At 39.1% G+C, this 18,165-nt stretch overlaps 1 protein-coding gene across 4 annotated transcripts in view; it reads left to right on the forward strand.

Annotated features, from left to right (window-relative positions):
• The window catches only part of Ago3 (argonaute RISC catalytic component 3), an 87,833-nt gene that overhangs the window by 38,589 nt on the left and 31,079 nt on the right, over positions 1-18,165 (forward strand). For all 4 annotated transcript variants that reach the window (XM_040756634.1, XM_040756635.1, XM_040756637.1 and 1 more), the window contains 4 exons: positions 8,515-8,649; positions 14,302-14,389; positions 14,515-14,662; positions 15,865-15,984. In XM_040756634.1, the coding sequence (XP_040612568.1) occupies positions 8,515-8,649; positions 14,302-14,389; positions 14,515-14,662; positions 15,865-15,984 (491 nt within the window). The remainder of the gene's footprint in view (positions 1-8,514; positions 8,650-14,301; positions 14,390-14,514; positions 14,663-15,864; positions 15,985-18,165) is intronic.

An 18,165-nucleotide genomic window follows, 5' to 3' on the forward strand; every position in this document is an offset into this window, starting at 1 on the left:
GAAATCCTAAAATGTCAGTTATCCTAAAATCAACCTATAAGTACAACACTAAGTAAAATCCAAATGGAATATGTTAAGGTACTTCATAAGTCTGTTTGGTTTTGTCTTTTATTTTTGAAATAGTGTTTCACTATGTAGCCCAGGCTGTCCTAGACCCTTTACATAAACCAGAGTGGCCTCTGTCTCTCAAATACTGAGATTAAAGATTTCACCATCACACCAAGCTTGATAAGTCGTGTTTGTATGGAAGGATAAATGATCACAAGAAACCAATACAATTTTAAGAAAAAAGAATTGCCCTACTAATGAAGCAGTAACAGTTATACTCAGTGCTGTGTCGGGACAGGCAGATTAATGACTCAGACAGCCTAGAAACAAAGGAGCTATGTATTTATAGAAATTTTGTAAATGTCTGAGGTAGCATTTCAAGTTAATGAGGAAGAAGTAAAATAACAAGTCGTATTTAAACAGTTATAAACATTAGGAAAAATAATTGGATCCAGCTGGGTGGTGGCAGAGGCACGCAGATCTCTGAGTTTGAGGCCAGCCTGGTTTACAGAGTGAGTTCCATCTCTGAGTTTGAGGCCAGCCTGGTTTACAGAGTGAGTTCCAGGATGGCATTTGTTCCACTGTCCAGCATTTGTAATCCCATTGTTGAGGTGCCAGAGAGGGAAGGATACCTGGGGCTTGCTGGCCAGACATTCTACTGCATCAGTAGACACCAAAATGCTGGAGAGAGCCTGTCTAAAAGCTAAAGAGTGATTGAGGAAGAGACACCTGACATTGATCCCTGCTCTCCACTCTCTCTCTCTCTCTCTCTCTCTCTCTCTCTCTCTCTCTCTCTCTCTCTCTCTCTCTCACACACACACACACACACACACACACACACACACACACACCTGCACACACACTTAAGGGAAGAAACCAAACAGAAAATAGACTGCATCAAAAGTTGGAGTTAGTCCCAGCACTCGGGAGGCAGAGGCAGGAGGATCTCTGTGAGTTTGAGACCAGCCTGGTCTACAAGAGCTAGTTTCCAGGACAGCCTCCAAAGCCACAGAGAAACACTGTCTCAAAAAAAAAAAAAGTTGGAGTTTATATAAATCCACAAAGTTAAAAAAATGGGAGAATGTTTGCAGTTCTTAGAACAGAGCTTTATAGACTATAAAGACAAATTATTAGAAAATGAGTAGTTCCCAAAGGAGAACCAATGACTAATACATAGACAGATTCTCAAATCCACTAGTAATCAAAAAATTACAAATAAAGGGGGAGCTCTTGGACTCCAGACCGACAGCTGGAAGGCCAGTATGGGACTGATCCATACCCTCTGACTGTGAGAGTCAATGAGGAGGCCTGGGCAACCTGTGGGGCTCTGGATACCCCTATGTGGAAGGAAGTGAGGATAGGGTGGGAGGCTGGGGGGGTTGCGGGAGGATGGGAGGGAGAGGGAACTGGGATTGACATGTGAAGCAAGATATTTAAAATTAAAGTAATAAAAAAAGTTAAAAAATAAATTACAAGTAAAATCAATAAAAGTATCATTTCACACCTCAGATTTATACAATTTTTAAAGTCTTATGAAAGCATCACATGCCTATAGTCCAACCACTTGGGCCATCAGAGAGATCTCAAGTTCAAGACTAGCTTGTGCATCAAGTAAGACTCAACCTCAAAAAAAAAAAAAAGTAAGACAGCAAATGCTGGTGAGGAACTCATATGGTGTAGAAATGTGCTTTAGCATAACTTTTTTAGAGAATAATTTTTGTGGGGTTGGTTGGTTGGGGGACTTTTCGTTTGTTTGGTATTTGGTTTGGGTTTTGGTTGGTTGTTTTAAATTTAGAAGCAGGGTCTACAGAGAATGAAGCAATAGGATCTCTTGAGACCAGTGAAGTAGGACTGGCCAACATAGCAAGAAAAGCAAGCGTCTGTGTCAGAATTTCTCCTTCAGGAATTGGAAGCATTTCTCCATTTGCAATTGTATTCTTTTTGTCTGCTCTGGCTAGGGTATTGTGCATGCTGAGCCCTATTCTATTTTTACAGTTTATATACTATAAAGTCCACCCATTTATTTTTCTTTTTAATCACAGTTTTGAGTTACTTTGTGAAATTTTTCTCAGTCTTCTAGCCCTTTGTTCACTTTTTAATTTCTATTTTTTAGCAGTCCTTTTCTGTTTCCTGGATACTGATTTTTTTATAGCATTCTTTTTTTTTTTTTTTTTTTGGTTTTTTTATGAGACAGGGTTTCTCTGTATTGTTTTGGAGGCTGTCGGTCCACTCACAGAGATCCGCCTGCCTCTGCCTCCCGAGTGTTGGGATTAAAGGCGTGTGCCACCACTGCCAGGCTCTATTCTTGTTTTACAAGTGCAGTAACCTCTTTTAGCTCTCTGAGCATAATGATTTACATTGGATTTCTTCCTATATATACTTACATTTACCTTAAATTTATGTTTTGGGTTTTTTTATGTTTCATTTTGTTATCTGGACATGCCCTTTTTATCTATGTGTGGCTCACTGGGAGTCTAAAACCCTGAGTGGAATCCCTGCATGCACAAATGGGGCTTGTTAGCCTGGACTGTCATCACAGGGTGAATTTAGTGGTTGAAGCTAGGTGTTGTAACCTTAGGTCTCTTCTGAGCAGGTCAGGTTAGCCAGATGCACCTGTCTAAAGACTAGGTCTGGTCACCTATGCTCTGAAAACCACATTGGAGATTGGAGCCAGAGGAATTTCTCTATCAGCAGTTCATGTTTTCAGTCATTTAATCCCTGTTTGAGGTACAGCCTCGTGCCTTCAGCTATGCCTGGCATCCTCCTTCCAGGGAGTTTTTGTTTTGATTTACCCTTTTCAGAAATGAGCCTCCAAACCTCTGCAAGGACACAGGGCAGCTGTTCACAATGTGGCCCCAGGCCAGGAGCCTGGAGTCTGCCTGCCTCTCAGACTGCTTTTCTCCTTATATTTTTGCACCATCTCGATAGCCTCTTGGATTTTTTAAAAATCACTGTGTATGAATCAGAGTGGCTAAGCCTAAATATAACACCTTGGTTTTTTGTTTGTTTTGCATTGTTTTTTTGTTTGTTGTTTTTTTCAAGACAAGGTTTCTCTGTATTGCTTTGGAGGTTGTCCTGGAACTCACTCTGTAAACCAGCTGTCCTCAAACTCACAGAGATTCTCCTGCCTCTGCTTCCCGAGTGCTGGGATTAAAGGCGCGCACCACCACCACCTGGTGAAATCTAACAGTATTAATAGTTGTGAATTATACCCAGTGTGACTTTGGTTTTGAAGTTTTAATTATATATATTTATTGTGTGGTGGGGATGTGGTGCCACGGCACACGTGTGAAAGTCAGAAGACAGCTGTGGATGTCAGTTCTCCTTCCACCATGTGGGTCCCTGGGATGGAACATGGATGGTCAAGCTTGGCAGCAAGGGATTTTACCTGTAGAGATGGTTATCTCACAGTAGCTCATATACTGCTTAAGAGCGGTCAGGGATTGAAATCATTGTGAATCTAAGTTACTCTAAAAAAGGTATCTAAGAGAGAAATGTACATTCCTCAAGACCCAGCACTTTCACTCAGACAGTCTGTCCTAAAGGTGTGTGTGTAAAAGACAATATGCCCAACATGCAGCATGGCCCACATCTATAATCTCAATACTTGGAAGCCTGAGGTAGGAGATCTGTAATTTTGAGACCAGTCTGTCCTATGACACCCTGTTTCAAAAGAGTGAAAGGGATTTAAAACAGACAAACAAAAAGAAAAAACAAGCCAGGCATGGTAGCCCATTTTTATAATCCTAGCAAGCAAAGGGAAAGGCAGAATTACAAGGACAGCCTTGAATACAAGGTGAATTCCAGGCCAGCCTAGGTTACTTAGCAAGACCATGTCTTTAAGAACAAAACAAAACCAAAAAGAAAAAAAAGAAAGAAAAAGACCAAAAAAAGAAAGAAAAGACCAAGACAGTGGTGGCACACACCTTTAGTTCCAGTACTCGGGAGACTGAGGCAGGAGGATCTCTGTGAGTGCGAGGCCAATCTGAACTATAGAGCAAGTTACAGGACAGTTAGGGCTACACAGAAACCCTGTCCCCAGAAAAAAAGGAAAGAGAGAGAGAGGAGAGAGAGAGAGAGAGAGAGAGAGAGAGAGAGAGAGAGAAGCCATTAAGCCATTGATGGCATTTTTAATATCCTAGGAAAAGTATCAAGACAATTATTAACCACAAATAGAGTAGTTGTATACATCTCAAAAATAATCACATGGATGAAAATGAAGAATTTAATTATATTTAATTGATTATAGTTGAGTTAGAAACAAGCTTTAACTATCATAGTTTATGTTTCCAGTTCCATAAAATTCAAGAACTGGGAAATTAAACTAGACCTAGCAATATGTATTCATATTGTAAATCCATAAAGAAAGAAGGCATTAATACAGAAGTAAGAATTTTGGCCGGGTGGTGGTGGCACATGTGTTTAATCCCAGTGTTTGGGAGGCAGAGGCAGGTGGATCTCAGTGAGTTCAAGGACGCCCCGGTCTACAAAGCAAGTTCCAGGACAGCCAGAGATACACAGAACCCTGTTTCGGGGAGGAAAAAAAATGGAGAGAAAGTAAGAATTTTGTTTCCTTTGGAGCACTGTTAGGTTTGGGAAAGATAATAGAAAAAGAGGCTTCTGGGGTACTAGCAAGATGGGTTTTTTATTTTATTTTTTAGGTTATTTTTATGTGGATGAGTGTTTTGTTTGTATTTATGTATGTGCACAACGTGTATGCTTGGTGCTTCTGGGGGCCAGAAGATGTTGGGTTCCCTGGAACTGGAATTACAGTTGGTTGTATGCCACAATATGAGCGCTGGAAATCAAACACTGGTTCTCTGGAAAAGCAGTCAGTACTCCAACCCCTAATGGTTAATTTTTAAGTGACTCAATTGGGGTAAGGATAGTTGTAACATGTGACCATTCAGTATCCCTCCCAGCAATATCTGCCTTTATTTTATTTCTGAGTATGTGTTTATGTCTGTGTATATACACAGAATGTATGTACATCATGATATGTTGTGAGTGTCCAAAGATACCAGACAAGGTCGTCAGATCTCTTAGACATTGAGTTATGTCTTGATGTGAGTTCTGGGTACCACACTCAAGTCCTCTGGAATAGTTGTAAGCATTCTTAACTACTGAGCCCTCTCTCCAGCTCCAGGAATTTTATTGTTTGTTTTTGTTTCTTTTTAACAGATAAATAATTAGAAGCTCAAAGGTCTGGTAATGAGGGTCAGTGGTATAACACTTGCTCAGCATGCATGAGGCTAAGGTTCAATTCCAAGTACCATAATAAATAAATAAATATGTAAATAACAATCATAAAACTAGTGAGTATTGGGTTAAAATCAAACTCCATTAAATCCATTTGGTTTCCAACCCTTATTTTATTCTGTTTGTATTGATTTTTCAAAGTCGATATGATGCCCCCCCCCCCCAGACAGTTTCTTTGTGGCTTTGGAGTCTGTCCTGGAACTAGCTCTTGTAGACCAGGCTGGTCTCGAGCTCACAGAGATCCGCCTGCCTCTGCCTCCCGAGTGCTGGGGCTAAAGGCGTGTGCCACCACGTCTGGCATGATCTTTTTTTTAACTGAGCTTTTTGAAAAGTGTTTCCTGGTAAAGCACTTGTTTAGCCCAAGGCCCTGAGTTAATCCCTGGTACAATCAGTTTAGCTAATTAATCAATTAATTAAATAAACGTGCAATAAGAAATGTAAAGGAGAGCATTTGCCTAGCATATATAGGCTCTAACTTAGTTCACAGCACTAGGAAAAACTAAACAAAACATTTTTATCTGCTATCAATGAGTAAATCTAGCAAAAGATACAGGAATTTTAGGATATTTTGTAAAATTTTAATGAAATTAACTTAATAAACTCAGCAATGCATTATGTTCACAAATTGAACTCACTCATAATCTCATTGCCTAATTTGACCTTTTTTTCTCTCCAGTTGTCTGTCTAGATACAATCTTCACAAACTTCCTTAACTTCGTTGTTTCTCAGTTTAACTGAATCCTGGTGCATTCTCATTTATTTTAATTTGTACTATATATGTGTTTATAATGGTTCTTTGTTTGTTTTGTTATTTCAAGACAGGATCTCACTGTGTATCCTTGGCTGTCCTGGAACTTCACTGTGAAGACCAGGCTGGCCTCAAACTCAGAGATCCACCTGCCTCTGCCTCTGCCTTCTGAGTGCTGAGGTCAAAGGAATGCACTACCACTGCCCAGCATGTGTTTATAATATAATTTATCTCATTCTGTTGATTGATGTTTAGGTGGATCCCATTATCTTTTTAATTATATTTTTATTTATGGTGGCAGGGGGCACATCCAGAGGACAACTTGAAGAAGTAAGTTCTCTCCTTCCACTTTAGTCTTGGAGTAGAATTCAGACCCTTAGGCTTGGTGGCAAGCACCTTTACCCACTGAACTATCTTGCTGGTCTTTGTCTACTCTCACAAATCATGCTATACTAAGAATTCTGATTAATGACTCAAAGAGAGAGCCTAGAAACAAAGGAGCTGTATATTTATGGAATTTTTTGTAAATGTCTGAAGTGGCATTTCAAGTTAACAGGAAAGAGATTAAATAATAAAGTTATATTTAAACAGTTATAAAGATTTTGAAACAAATTGGATCCAGCTGGGCAGCAATGGCAAATGCCTTTAATCCTAGCACTCAGGAGGCAGAGGCAGGCGGATCTCTGAGTTTGAGGTCAGCCTGGTCTACAGATTGAGTTCCAGGACACCCAGGGCTACACAGAGAAACCCTGTCTCAAAACCCAAAAGCAAACAAACAAAAATATTTAGTTATTTTATTTATGTGTATGACAGTTTGCATGTATGTATGTATGTGCACCATGTGTGCCTGGTACCTGTGGAAATCAACAGAGTATCTGATCCCTGGAATTGGAGTTTCAGATGGCTGTGAGCCATCATATGGGTGCTGGGAATTAAACCTGGGTGCTCTGCCTGAGTAACAAGTGCTTTTTTTTTAAACCTATGTGGAAAGTTTATTGAGAAAGGGAATGGAGTAAGTAAGGGAAGAGAAGGGAGAGTGTGGAGAGAAAAGAGAGAAAGATGAGAGAGGTGGGGGAGAGAGAGAGAGAGAGAGAGAGAAACAAGTGTTCTTAACCATTGAGCCATCTCTCCAGCTCCATACCTTATCCTTAAGAATGGTCATGACTATTGTTTCATTCTTTTATTGTCTTTCATTGTTTTATCCTTTTATGTTAACTGTAGTATTAGTTTCTTAATTCCCATGGATAGCACTTGCACCCTATTTGATACATGTTCAGTTGTATTGGTTGAAGTTGTTTTGAATATGCAGATAAATCTTAGAAAAAATGTGCATGGATAGGTTATTTTACTCCGTTATTTAGAGTAAATACAATCTTTCTATATTAAATATACCAATTACTTCTATAATTCTTACACATTTTTTGTTTAGACTTCAGTCCAAGTACTTTCAAGTTTTTGGCATGGGCCAGCAAGAGGATTCATTGTGTAAAGACCCGTGTTCCCAAACCTACTGACTTGAGTTTGATCCCCAGAACCCACACGGTGGAAGAAGGGAACCAACTTTTACAAGTTGTCCTCTGACTGCCCCGTGTGCACCATGGCATGCACACACTTCCTGCACATCATACATGCACACGTTCAATAAGTAATTTTTAAAAAAATTAATTTGTTGACTGCAAGGAACATCTTTTGAATTAAATTTTGAGTTGAGGGCTGGAGAGATAACTCAGTGGTTAAGAGCACTGACTGCTCTTCCACAGGTCCTGAGTTCAGTTCCCAGCAACCACATGGTTGCTCACAACCACCCATAATGAGATCTGGTGCCCTGTTCTGGTGCACAGGCATACATGCCTGCAGAACACTGTATATGAAGAATAAGTAAATCTTTAAGAAAAAAATTTGAGCCAGGCGTTGGTGGCACACGCCTTTAATCCCAGCACTTGGGAGGCAGAGGCAGGCGGATCTCTGTGAGTTCGAGGCCAGCCTGGTCTACAGAGCGAGTTCCAGGCCAGCCTCCAAAGCCACAGAGAAAAAAAAATGAAAAACATGTAATAAATTTTTTATAGATAAAGATCCACAAAAAACTAGCATGCTAGCATAGGAAGCTTGTTTAGGAAATAATCCATTCAGGCATTCTTTGACTTCACAAGTTCTCATAGAACACTTCTGTGAAAATAGTTACTCATGGTGAAAGAGACAGATTATAAAAACTATAGTATTTGACCTTTCTCTTCTTATACCTCAGAAATCAAATTGCTTCATTTTGAAAAATACACACGTGTGGGAGTATTGGGGGGGTATAATATATATATATACATATATATACATACCATATATGTATAAATTATACACTCTCATAAGGGATCATTTTAACTGTACACAGTTAACTATGGAAACTTACAATGGATGTTCTGGGTTTTTAAATATTAATTTATACTATTTGGTTTTTTTTTTCTTAGTTTCTGCCACTGCCTTCTACAAAGCACAACCTGTAATTCAGTTCATGTGTGAAGTTCTTGACATTCATAACATTGATGAGCAACCCAGACCTCTGACTGATTCTCATCGTGTAAAATTCACTAAGGAGATAAAAGGTGAGTTCATTAGCATTTAGAAGACTATACTTTCAGACATCATTTCTATAGTTTGCTACTAATTAGCATTTAAAACAGCTTCACTATAAAATGCATGGATAACTTTCTATGAAAGTGTTTTCATAATTAAGATCAATCTGTGTAATATGCCCAATAGAACATAGATTAAATATAAAATGTTACATCAGATCCATTCCTGTAGCTTCTTAAGTAGTGGTTGAATGAAGAATATGCTAAGGAATCCAGCTGCATTTTTGTTTTTGTGACTACTGTCCCGTACTTGCTAGAGAGATGAGTGTGTCTCATTGGGAAATGTTTCTCTAATACTATCTTTTTAAAATAAGAATTTTACCTTAAGAACTGTGGTTGGAATGTAAAATGAAATTAAAAAATAAAAAATGGCAAAATGAATCTTACCTTTAAAATATTGTTACTTTAGAATTTGACTCAATCTTTGAATATATTCTGATTAATGATCTCATTATTTTTCTAAAATTACAGTTTTTAAAAATCTTACTTCTTTGTAATTTTAGAATATAGAATTCACTGGTTTCATGTGTTATTCTAAATTTGTACCTTAGCTATATAATGTACATTACTAGAGGTGCCTATCTTACTTAGTTGAAATTTTTACAGTGGTGTTGCATCATATGTTCATTTAACTAAAAAAGTTATATCCATGGTCCCTCAAATTAAAATTACTTTAACAGTGTTCTGATATTATATTCTGTGAATATTTGCTCTTTCTGTATATTTTTAAGTACATTTACAGTTTTGTGTTCAAACAATTTCAGGGGTTTTAAAAAAGCAATTGAATTGTGTACAGTTCTTTCCTTATTTATGACTTTAGTATCTAATCTTCCTGTAAGATGTAACTCCACTGTATGTAGTCATGAAGAAACCAGATAATATCTAGTAAGGAGTAATAAACTTTGTTTATATTAAATGTTACATCTTAAATAGATAGAAATAATTATGTTGTTTTTATTTTAAGATTTTACCTATTTGTTGCAGATAATTTTCAGCTTGTGGTTTGAAGGAAGCATTCAAGTTTGTTCACTGAACATCTTTCAGTCCCCCAAACCAATTAGAGTAGGTACATACATCCTGCCTGTTCCAGTTATCATTCATCCTTTGCCATTCAGTGACAACAAAAGAGAAATGGCCATTGTAATAAAGCATTCAAAGGAAAACCTTTTCTGTTTTGTTAATAAGCATCCATCTATCTCAAGTTATATAAGTGCCAAAACAAGAAACTGCTCAAGATGACTGTTTTGCAACCATATCATTGTCCGTTCATAATCTGTTTTAACTGCAGTTAGCATTGTCAGGAGGTTAGCACATTACCTGCCATTATGTATGTGATCATCGAAATGCCATGGTTTCTAGTGGAGTTGCTGCTTAGTTACCACCTCGGTATCATGCAATCACTTACATTATTTTTCGGTAACTATGCAATCAACTCATATCACCACTCTATCACAGAAAATACAAGATGTACAGAACAAGGATCCAACTGCTGCCCGAAGAGCATGGACTCGATCTTAACTTCAACTGCTCAGGGGCCCAAAGAAATGACTGAAAATTTGACTAGAAAGCATTATAAAGTTGATGTTAGAGTGAAGGTAAAGCCAAGTTTATAGGTTAAATATTTATTAAAGCCAAACGTTTTGGTTGGATGGAGGGTTTGGGGAGGGACCTGGGCAGAGAATTATCTATTCCATTCTTTATAATTTTGACTTTTTGCTAGCCCCTGGATTTGCTCTAATTGTTAAGTACCTATGATCTTAAATTTGGGGTAGAAAATCTGGGATGTATCGAATTAATAAACTGGTATTTTTTTTCCTCCAAAGTCAAGAAGACTTTTTTGAAAAAGGGGAGTCTTTAAAGTACATCATGTATCCCAATCACAGGAACTCAAAAGAACAAAACAAAACAGAATTTTGTGTTCAGTGATGTTTGGGTTAAGATTTAACTTACTTAAGGAGTTTGATGATACTGTTAAATAGTACCATAAATTATGTTATAATTAATATAAATTTTAGTATATTGATAATATCTTAGTTAAATTTACTTACAACTAGTTAGTAATAACTTTTGAGTGAGTTTTTTTTTTTAGCAATAATTCTTGGAACTTACACAGCAGGAATATTGGGGAAATGTATGATAATTTTATGTATATAAAAGCACTATTTTACTTTTAGTAAAATTTTGTTTTATAAGCATGTACAACCTTATTTATATAAAAATATTTTTATATAAAATATATTTTTTAAGCTGGGCAGTGGTGGTGCACGCCTTTAATCCCAGCCCTTGGGTGGCAGAGGCAGAAAGATCTCTGTAAGTTCAAGGCCAGCCTGGTCTACAGAGTGAGTTCCAGGACAGCCTCCAAAGCTACACAGAGGAAACCCTGTTTGGAAAAAAAAAACTATATATATATTTTTTTAAATACAGGGAAAACTTTAAAGTAAATAGTTAACTGGATCATTTATTGTTTTCCCCTAAACATAATATTTTTATGTTGCTTGCTTTGTGTTTTCTGGCTTCTTTTATAATAACATACTAAATATTTGAAATTTTAATTTTAGAAACAGTTAAAATGAAAAATTACTTCTCAGTGATTTAATTTTTATTAAGAATACTTTTAAAGGGAAACCATTTGCTATCCTAATTTGTGCTGATATATCAAAAGAAAATATCATTTACTGTGAGTGTACTTTATGTTGCTAGTATAGTTAATAATTAGGTAAGAAAACAAGTTACACTGTGGTAGCGTTTCTCTTGACATTTTGTACTGGATAATTTGCTGAGTTTGGAGGTACAATTCTAGACTTCTAGAATATTTGGAAGTGTCCAGCCTCTACTCACCACCTGCCAGGCATATCACCTAGTTTTAAGAGTCACAGAAGTCTCCCTTAAGCTGGGAGTGTTCCTCGTGGTGAAGCACTTGTCTAATGTGTTCCACAGCCCTGGATTTGCTCACTGCAACACACACACACAATTTCTCTAGGCACTACCCTCATGTCCCAGGGTCAGAGATGGGCAAAATCACATTCAGATGAGAATTACTGCACTATAGGAACTTCAGATATAAAAGTGAAATTACTTAAAGTAAGAGCCATAATTTCTGGTCAGAAACTAAAACTCCTCCATTTGTACCCTTCTAGACTCACTCTTCAGAGGTAGGCCAAACTTTAAAAATGGACCTGTTTTTCTGTGAAGAGGAGCTATTATATGATAACTCCTTTTTTATTATATTATATTATTAACTCCTGGGTTACTACACTGGCCAATATGGCAGCTAAGAGTTTGCATAACTAAATTAAAATTAAACTTTCACTTTACCAGGCACATTAGTTGCATTTTCTGTAATCAGTAACATGTTCCTAATGATTTAACATCATCTCAGGACATTCTGTTTCTTTGCAATACTTAAGAAAATCCCTGCTGGGAATGGTGGTGCACACCTTTAATCCCAGCACAAGGAAGGCATTGAGTTCAAGTGCAGCCTGATCTACATAGAGAGTTCCAGAACAGTCAGGACTACATAGAGACTGATGTTTCCACCAACCCCAAATAAAAATAGAAACAAGAAACTTCCTGAAGATTGTCAGCTGATATGCCTGCCAGGCATGGAGAGATACCCCCTGTAATCCCACGAATTTGGGAAGCTAAGAAAGGAAGATAAATTCAAGGCTAGTGTGGACAATTTAGCAAAACCCTGTCTTAAAATGAAAAGGATAAAGCATATAACTCAGTGGTAGAACACTTGCCTGCTAGGCACAAGGCCCTCAGTACCAAAAAAAAAAAAGTTTATCTTCTTCAGCTGAGATTTAAAGCCCATGTCTTTACTTTCTAGAATTGGCCTGGAATCCTTAAATCACTAAAATTCATAAATGAACTAATGAACTACAGACACCTAAAAATATTTAAAATTTCAGACTGGAGCCCGGCAGTGGCTTTAATCCCAGCACTTGGGAGGCAGAGGCAGGTGGATCTCTGAGTTTGAGGCCAGGCTGGACCGACAGCCTCCAAAACAATACAGAGAAACCCTGTCTCGTAAAAACCAAAAAAATAAAAAAATAAAAATAAAAAATTTCAGACTGGGGAGGTGCCTCAGTGGTTAAAAACAATGGTTGCTCTTCCAGAGGACCCGGGTTCAATTCTCAGCACCCACATGGTAGTTCACAATTGTCTATAACTCCAGTTCCAGAGGATCCAACACCCTCACACAGACATACATGCAGGCAAAACACAAGTGCATGTAAAATAAATAAATCTTTTTTAATTACTTGCTAAATTATATGTATGTGTTTTCCTGAGAGTTTATTTCTTTCATCAGATTCTCATAGGGGTTGATGACTCCATAAGAAGGTAGACATCACCTGCTTTAAGAATTTTTTGGGAGCTGGAGAGATTGCTCAGTAGGTAAGAGCCCTGGCTGCTCTTCCAGAGGACTTGGGTTCAATTCTCAGCACTCGAATGGCAGCTCACAACCATCTGTAACTCCAGTTCCAGGGAATCTGACACCTTCACACCAATGCACATAAAATTACATAGTTTTTTTTAGAAAGAATCATTTGCAGTAGCCCCAGGGCGTACACCTTTAATCCCAGAACTTGTGAGGCAAAGTCAGGTGGGTCTTCCTGAGTTCTAGGCCAGCCTGGTCTACATAGCAAGTTCTAGCATAGCCAGGGATGCATAAAGAGATCCTGTTACAAAAAAATACAAAAGAATTATTTGGAGGACTGACAAGATGGCTCAGTTGGCAAATTCACTTGCCACCAAGCTTGGCAACTTGAGTTTGATCCCTAGAACACACATGGTGTAAGAAAAGAACCAATTCCTGCAAGTGGTCCTCCGACCTATATATCATTTGTGCAAAAGCACACACACACACACAAGCAAAATAAATATTTTTAAGAATTAATAATTATTTAGCTTCCATTCTAGTAGCCACTGTTAAGGAAAAATTAATAAATTAAGAAAAATACTTAATAAAGCTGTCAGTCTAGTTCTGATTAAGAGGACCAGATTTTTTTTTTTCTGCCTGCTTCATAGATCTGTGAAGGACTTCCTTCTTGAACTTCATGAAACTCTTGTCTTCAGTCATTGTGTGATGAGGGGCTATTTAAATCCTTGTGCTCTCGTTCATGAGTTTATTATAAACTCTTTTTTTTTTTTTTTTGAGACAGGGTTTCTCTGTATTGTTTTGGAGGATGTCCTGGAACTTGCTCTGCTCTGTAGACCAGGCTGGCCTCAAACTCACAAAGTTCCACCTGCCTCTGCCTCCTGAGTGCTGGGATTAAAGGTGTGCACCACCAACGCCCAGCCTATAAACTTTTTTTTTATTACAAATGCTTTTTTTTCTAGTGGAGAACTTTGTCCCTTCTTTGGGCTTAGCAAATTATAGCATTTTCCTTTTTTAACATAAAGAGCTTGATAGAGTAAGAAAAATATTTGGTATTAAAAGGTCTGGCATTATTACAACAATTATTAGCAATATTATATATAAAACTTCCTGATACCACATTGCTTGTGTCACAGATTTTCTGCCTGCTTGCTCAGAACTGAGGTTTTATAGTAGTGAACAGATACGGTAAGTATTTTTCATGGAATTTCTGTAACCTTCACTTTTCTTGTTGGGAACAGGTCTGAAGGTTGAAGTGACTCATTGTGGAACAATGAGACGGAAATACCGTGTTTGTAATGTAACAAGAAGGCCTGCCAGCCATCAAACGTAAGAAAAGCTGGTGTTACCCACAGCAGTGCTACCTATGAAGCAGCTTGCTCTAAGTAAGGGGTTGGTCGTTTGCTGGCTCCTAACAGGATGAGATCTGCTCATGCATCGCTTCTGTCTTCCAGCTTTCCTTTACAGTTAGAAAATGGCCAGACTGTGGAGAGAACAGTAGCCCAGTATTTCAGAGAAAAGTACGGCCTTCAGCTGAAGTACCCTCACCTTCCCTGTCTGCAAGTGGGGCAGGAGCAGAAGCATACGTACCTGCCGCTAGAAGTAATGTCTTTCTACTGCTTCTGACTAGCTTCTGTTCCTCTTTCTGTGTGTGTGCGCGCGCGCGCGCGTGTGTGTGTGTGTGTGTGTGTGTGTGTGTGTGTGTGTGTGTGTGTATGTGAGAGAGAGAGAGAGAGAGAGAGAGAGTGTGCATGCCTGTGTAGGCCAGAGGAGGACTTCAAGAGTCTTCCTCTGTTGCTATCTATCTGTATCATTGAATCTAGAACTTACTGTTTGAGCTGGACTAGCTGACCATCGAGCTCCAGGATCTGTTTCTCCACCTCCTGTTCCTCTTCCTCTCCCCCCCCAGCACTGAGATTACAGCATCACCACTCTGCCTAGCTTTTTACATTAGTGCTAGGGATATGAACTCAGGTCTCTGTGCAGCCAGTACTTGATCCGCAGAGTCATCTCCCTGGCCCTGTTCATCATCATTCTTTTAGGATCTTTTATGACCTGTGATTTATCTGAGTCTCATGTTTATTTTGGAATATGAACCGTTTTTCAGTTCTAATTTTTTCTAAAATTTCATTAGATGAAATAAATAGTATGTGTCTCAGTGAGAGTGTCTTTTGCTGTGATCAGCACCATGACCAGCATCAACTTGGGGAGGAAAAGGTTTATTTGGCTTACACTTCCACCTCACAGTTCATCATCAAAGGAAGTCAGGACAGGCACTCAAGCAGGACAGGAACCTGGAGGCAGGAGCTGAAGCAGAAATGGAGTGTGCTGCTGGTTACTGGCTTGCTCTCCATGGTTTGCTCAGCCTGCTTTCTTATAGAACCCAGGACCACCAGCCCAGGGATGGAACCACCCACTCTGGGCTGGGCCCTCCTCCCTCCCTCATCAATGAGGCCCTCCAGCTGGATCTTATGGAGGCATTTTCTTAATTGAGGTTCCCTCCCCTGAAATGACTCTAGCTTGTGTAAAGTTACATAAAACCAGCCAAACAGAATGAAAACCGTTCACTCATAGTTCTACCATTGTTAGCATTGTGACTGTGCTTCTTTCAGTCTTTTTATCCTGTTTACTTTTTACCTAATTATATTAATCATGTGATCATGTATAGTTTGTTCTCTATTTTTTTTTACTTAACATGATAGTAAAAATGGTTAGATTTTAAAATTACATTTAATATGTGATTGGCATTAAGTGAGTGAATTCTAACAAAAATATATACATTGTATAACTTGTTTTATTTCTAGGTCTGTAATATTGTGGCTGGGCAACGGTGTATCAAGAAACTAACGGACAATCAGACTTCTACTATGATTAAGGCAACAGCAAGATCTGCACCAGATAGACAAGAAGAGATTAGCAGATTGGTTAGTACATAACTCTAGAAATAGTAAAGTGTATTAGAGTGAGCTGATGCCATATTACCATTTCATGAATTGTCAGAATTAAGAGATTTTGAAGACAGGTGTAATAGTGCACACCGTTAATCCCAGCACTTGGGAGGCAGATCTTCATGAGTTCATGGCCACTCGGTCTACAGAGGACAGCCATAACTACACAGTGAGGCCTTGTCTCAAGAAGAAGAAGAGAGACATGTATCGCGGAATAATGTATGGTGTGGGAGAGGGGTAAACATTAGTAAATTATATGGGAAGGGTTTGGTTCTTCTAACTTAACTCTAGACCATTTAAATCTAGGGAACAGACTCATCAAAAGTTAACTGAACCCCCACCTAAAAGAAGGGCAAAGGGGAAACATCAAAGTATTATAATGAGAAAAACTAAAAATATAATGTTAACAGTCAATCTAGAATTTCTTAGCTACTAGTGTCAGGCTGAAACTGTATACCTCATGCCTATAATCCCAGCTCTCTGGAGGACAAGGCAGGGGGATCTTCCTAAATTCAGGGCCTTTATGGGCTACATAGACAACCTTAACTACAAACAAACAAACTGGGCCTTGAAATCCCAGCACTTGGGAGGCTGAGGCAGGAGGATTGCCATGAATCGGAGGCCAACTCAGCCCAGACCACAGCAAACCAGTTTCAATAATGCAGGGCTCCCGAAGTCTTATAGAAGTGAGGGGCAGGATGCTAGTATTACTTGATAAAATTCACATTACTACTCCACAGTGTATATATACTTCAAAACATCATGTTGTACCCATTAAAAAATACACAGTGGATTTTACAAGGCTCCTGGCAAAATAAAACAAACAAACAAAAACTGTGTGCTGCTCCAGACCCCTCAACTGGTGTCCAGGAAGGGAAGCCATCTTGCTGATATACCATGGCTAGAACAACCTCCTGAACAATGTCACATTCTACCTGAATGGAAAATGCAAGTTTTTCCATACATTGGCAAAAGAAATGGAGAGAAGGCTGGGAGTGGTAGAGCAGCCTTTAATCTCAGCCCTCAGGAGGCAGAAGCAAGAGGATCTCTTGAATTAAAGACCAGCCTGACCGGGTGGTGGTGGCACACGCCTTTAATCCCAGCACTTGGGAGGCTGAGGCAGGTGGATCTCTGTGAGTTCGAGGCTGGACCGATAGCCTCCAAAATAATACAGAGAAACCCTGTCTCATAAAAACAAAAACAAAAACAAAAAAAACAAAAAACAAAGACCAGCCTGCTCTGCATAGTTTCAAGCTCCAGGATTGCCGGGACTACATAGAGAGAGACCTATCTCTATGTCTTAGTTAGCTTTTCTATTGCTGTGAAGAGACACCATGACCATAGTTGTTTGTTTGTTTGTTTGTTTGCTTGTTTGTTTGTTTGTTTGTTTGTTTGAGACAGGGTTCTCTGTGGCTTTGGAGCCTGTCCTGGAACTTACTCTGTAGTCCAGGGCTGGTCTCAAACTCACAGAGATCTGCCTATCTCTGCCTCCCAAGTGCTGGTATTAAAAGCGTGCACCACCACTGCCCAACTGACCACAGCAACTCATAAAGGAAAAGCATTTAGATCGAGTGACTTACATTTTCAGAGGTGTAGTCACTTATCAGCATGGTGCAGCATGGTGGCATGCAGGCAGACATGGTGCTAGAGCTGAAATAACTACATCTTGATAGGCAGGCAACAGGAAGTGATCTGTCTCACTGGCATGGCTTGAACATATATAAGACCTCAAAGCTTGCCTCTACAGTACACACTTCTTCCAACAACACCACACCTACTCCAACAAGGTTTCACCTCCTAATGGTGTCATTCCCTATGGGTGCCATTTTCTTTCAAACCACCATACTCCAAAAATAAGGGAAGAAGGAAAAAGAAATACAGAGAAGACATCCTACTCACCAGCCTGACCATTGCTGTCTAAGTCCTCCCAGGAAATCCTGAGCTCAGGGAAATGGGAGAGACACTCCCTGAGGAACTGAGTATAGCATACCCTCTGGGAGCTCAGTGACATGACACTTCAGGCCTTCCTGTGGACTGCAGTCAGCAACCAGCAGCTTGTCCAATCTCAGTGATGCTGAGGAAACTGTCAAAATCAAGGCTGGGGGTACAGTCACCCACTTCATATTTCAAGCCCCTAGGAGCTCTGGGGAAAGAGAC

Source organism: Mesocricetus auratus, unplaced genomic scaffold (assembly GCF_017639785.1).
Source record: "Mesocricetus auratus isolate SY011 unplaced genomic scaffold, BCM_Maur_2.0 Super-Scaffold_100014, whole genome shotgun sequence".
Lineage (NCBI taxonomy): Eukaryota > Metazoa > Chordata > Mammalia > Rodentia > Cricetidae > Mesocricetus > Mesocricetus auratus.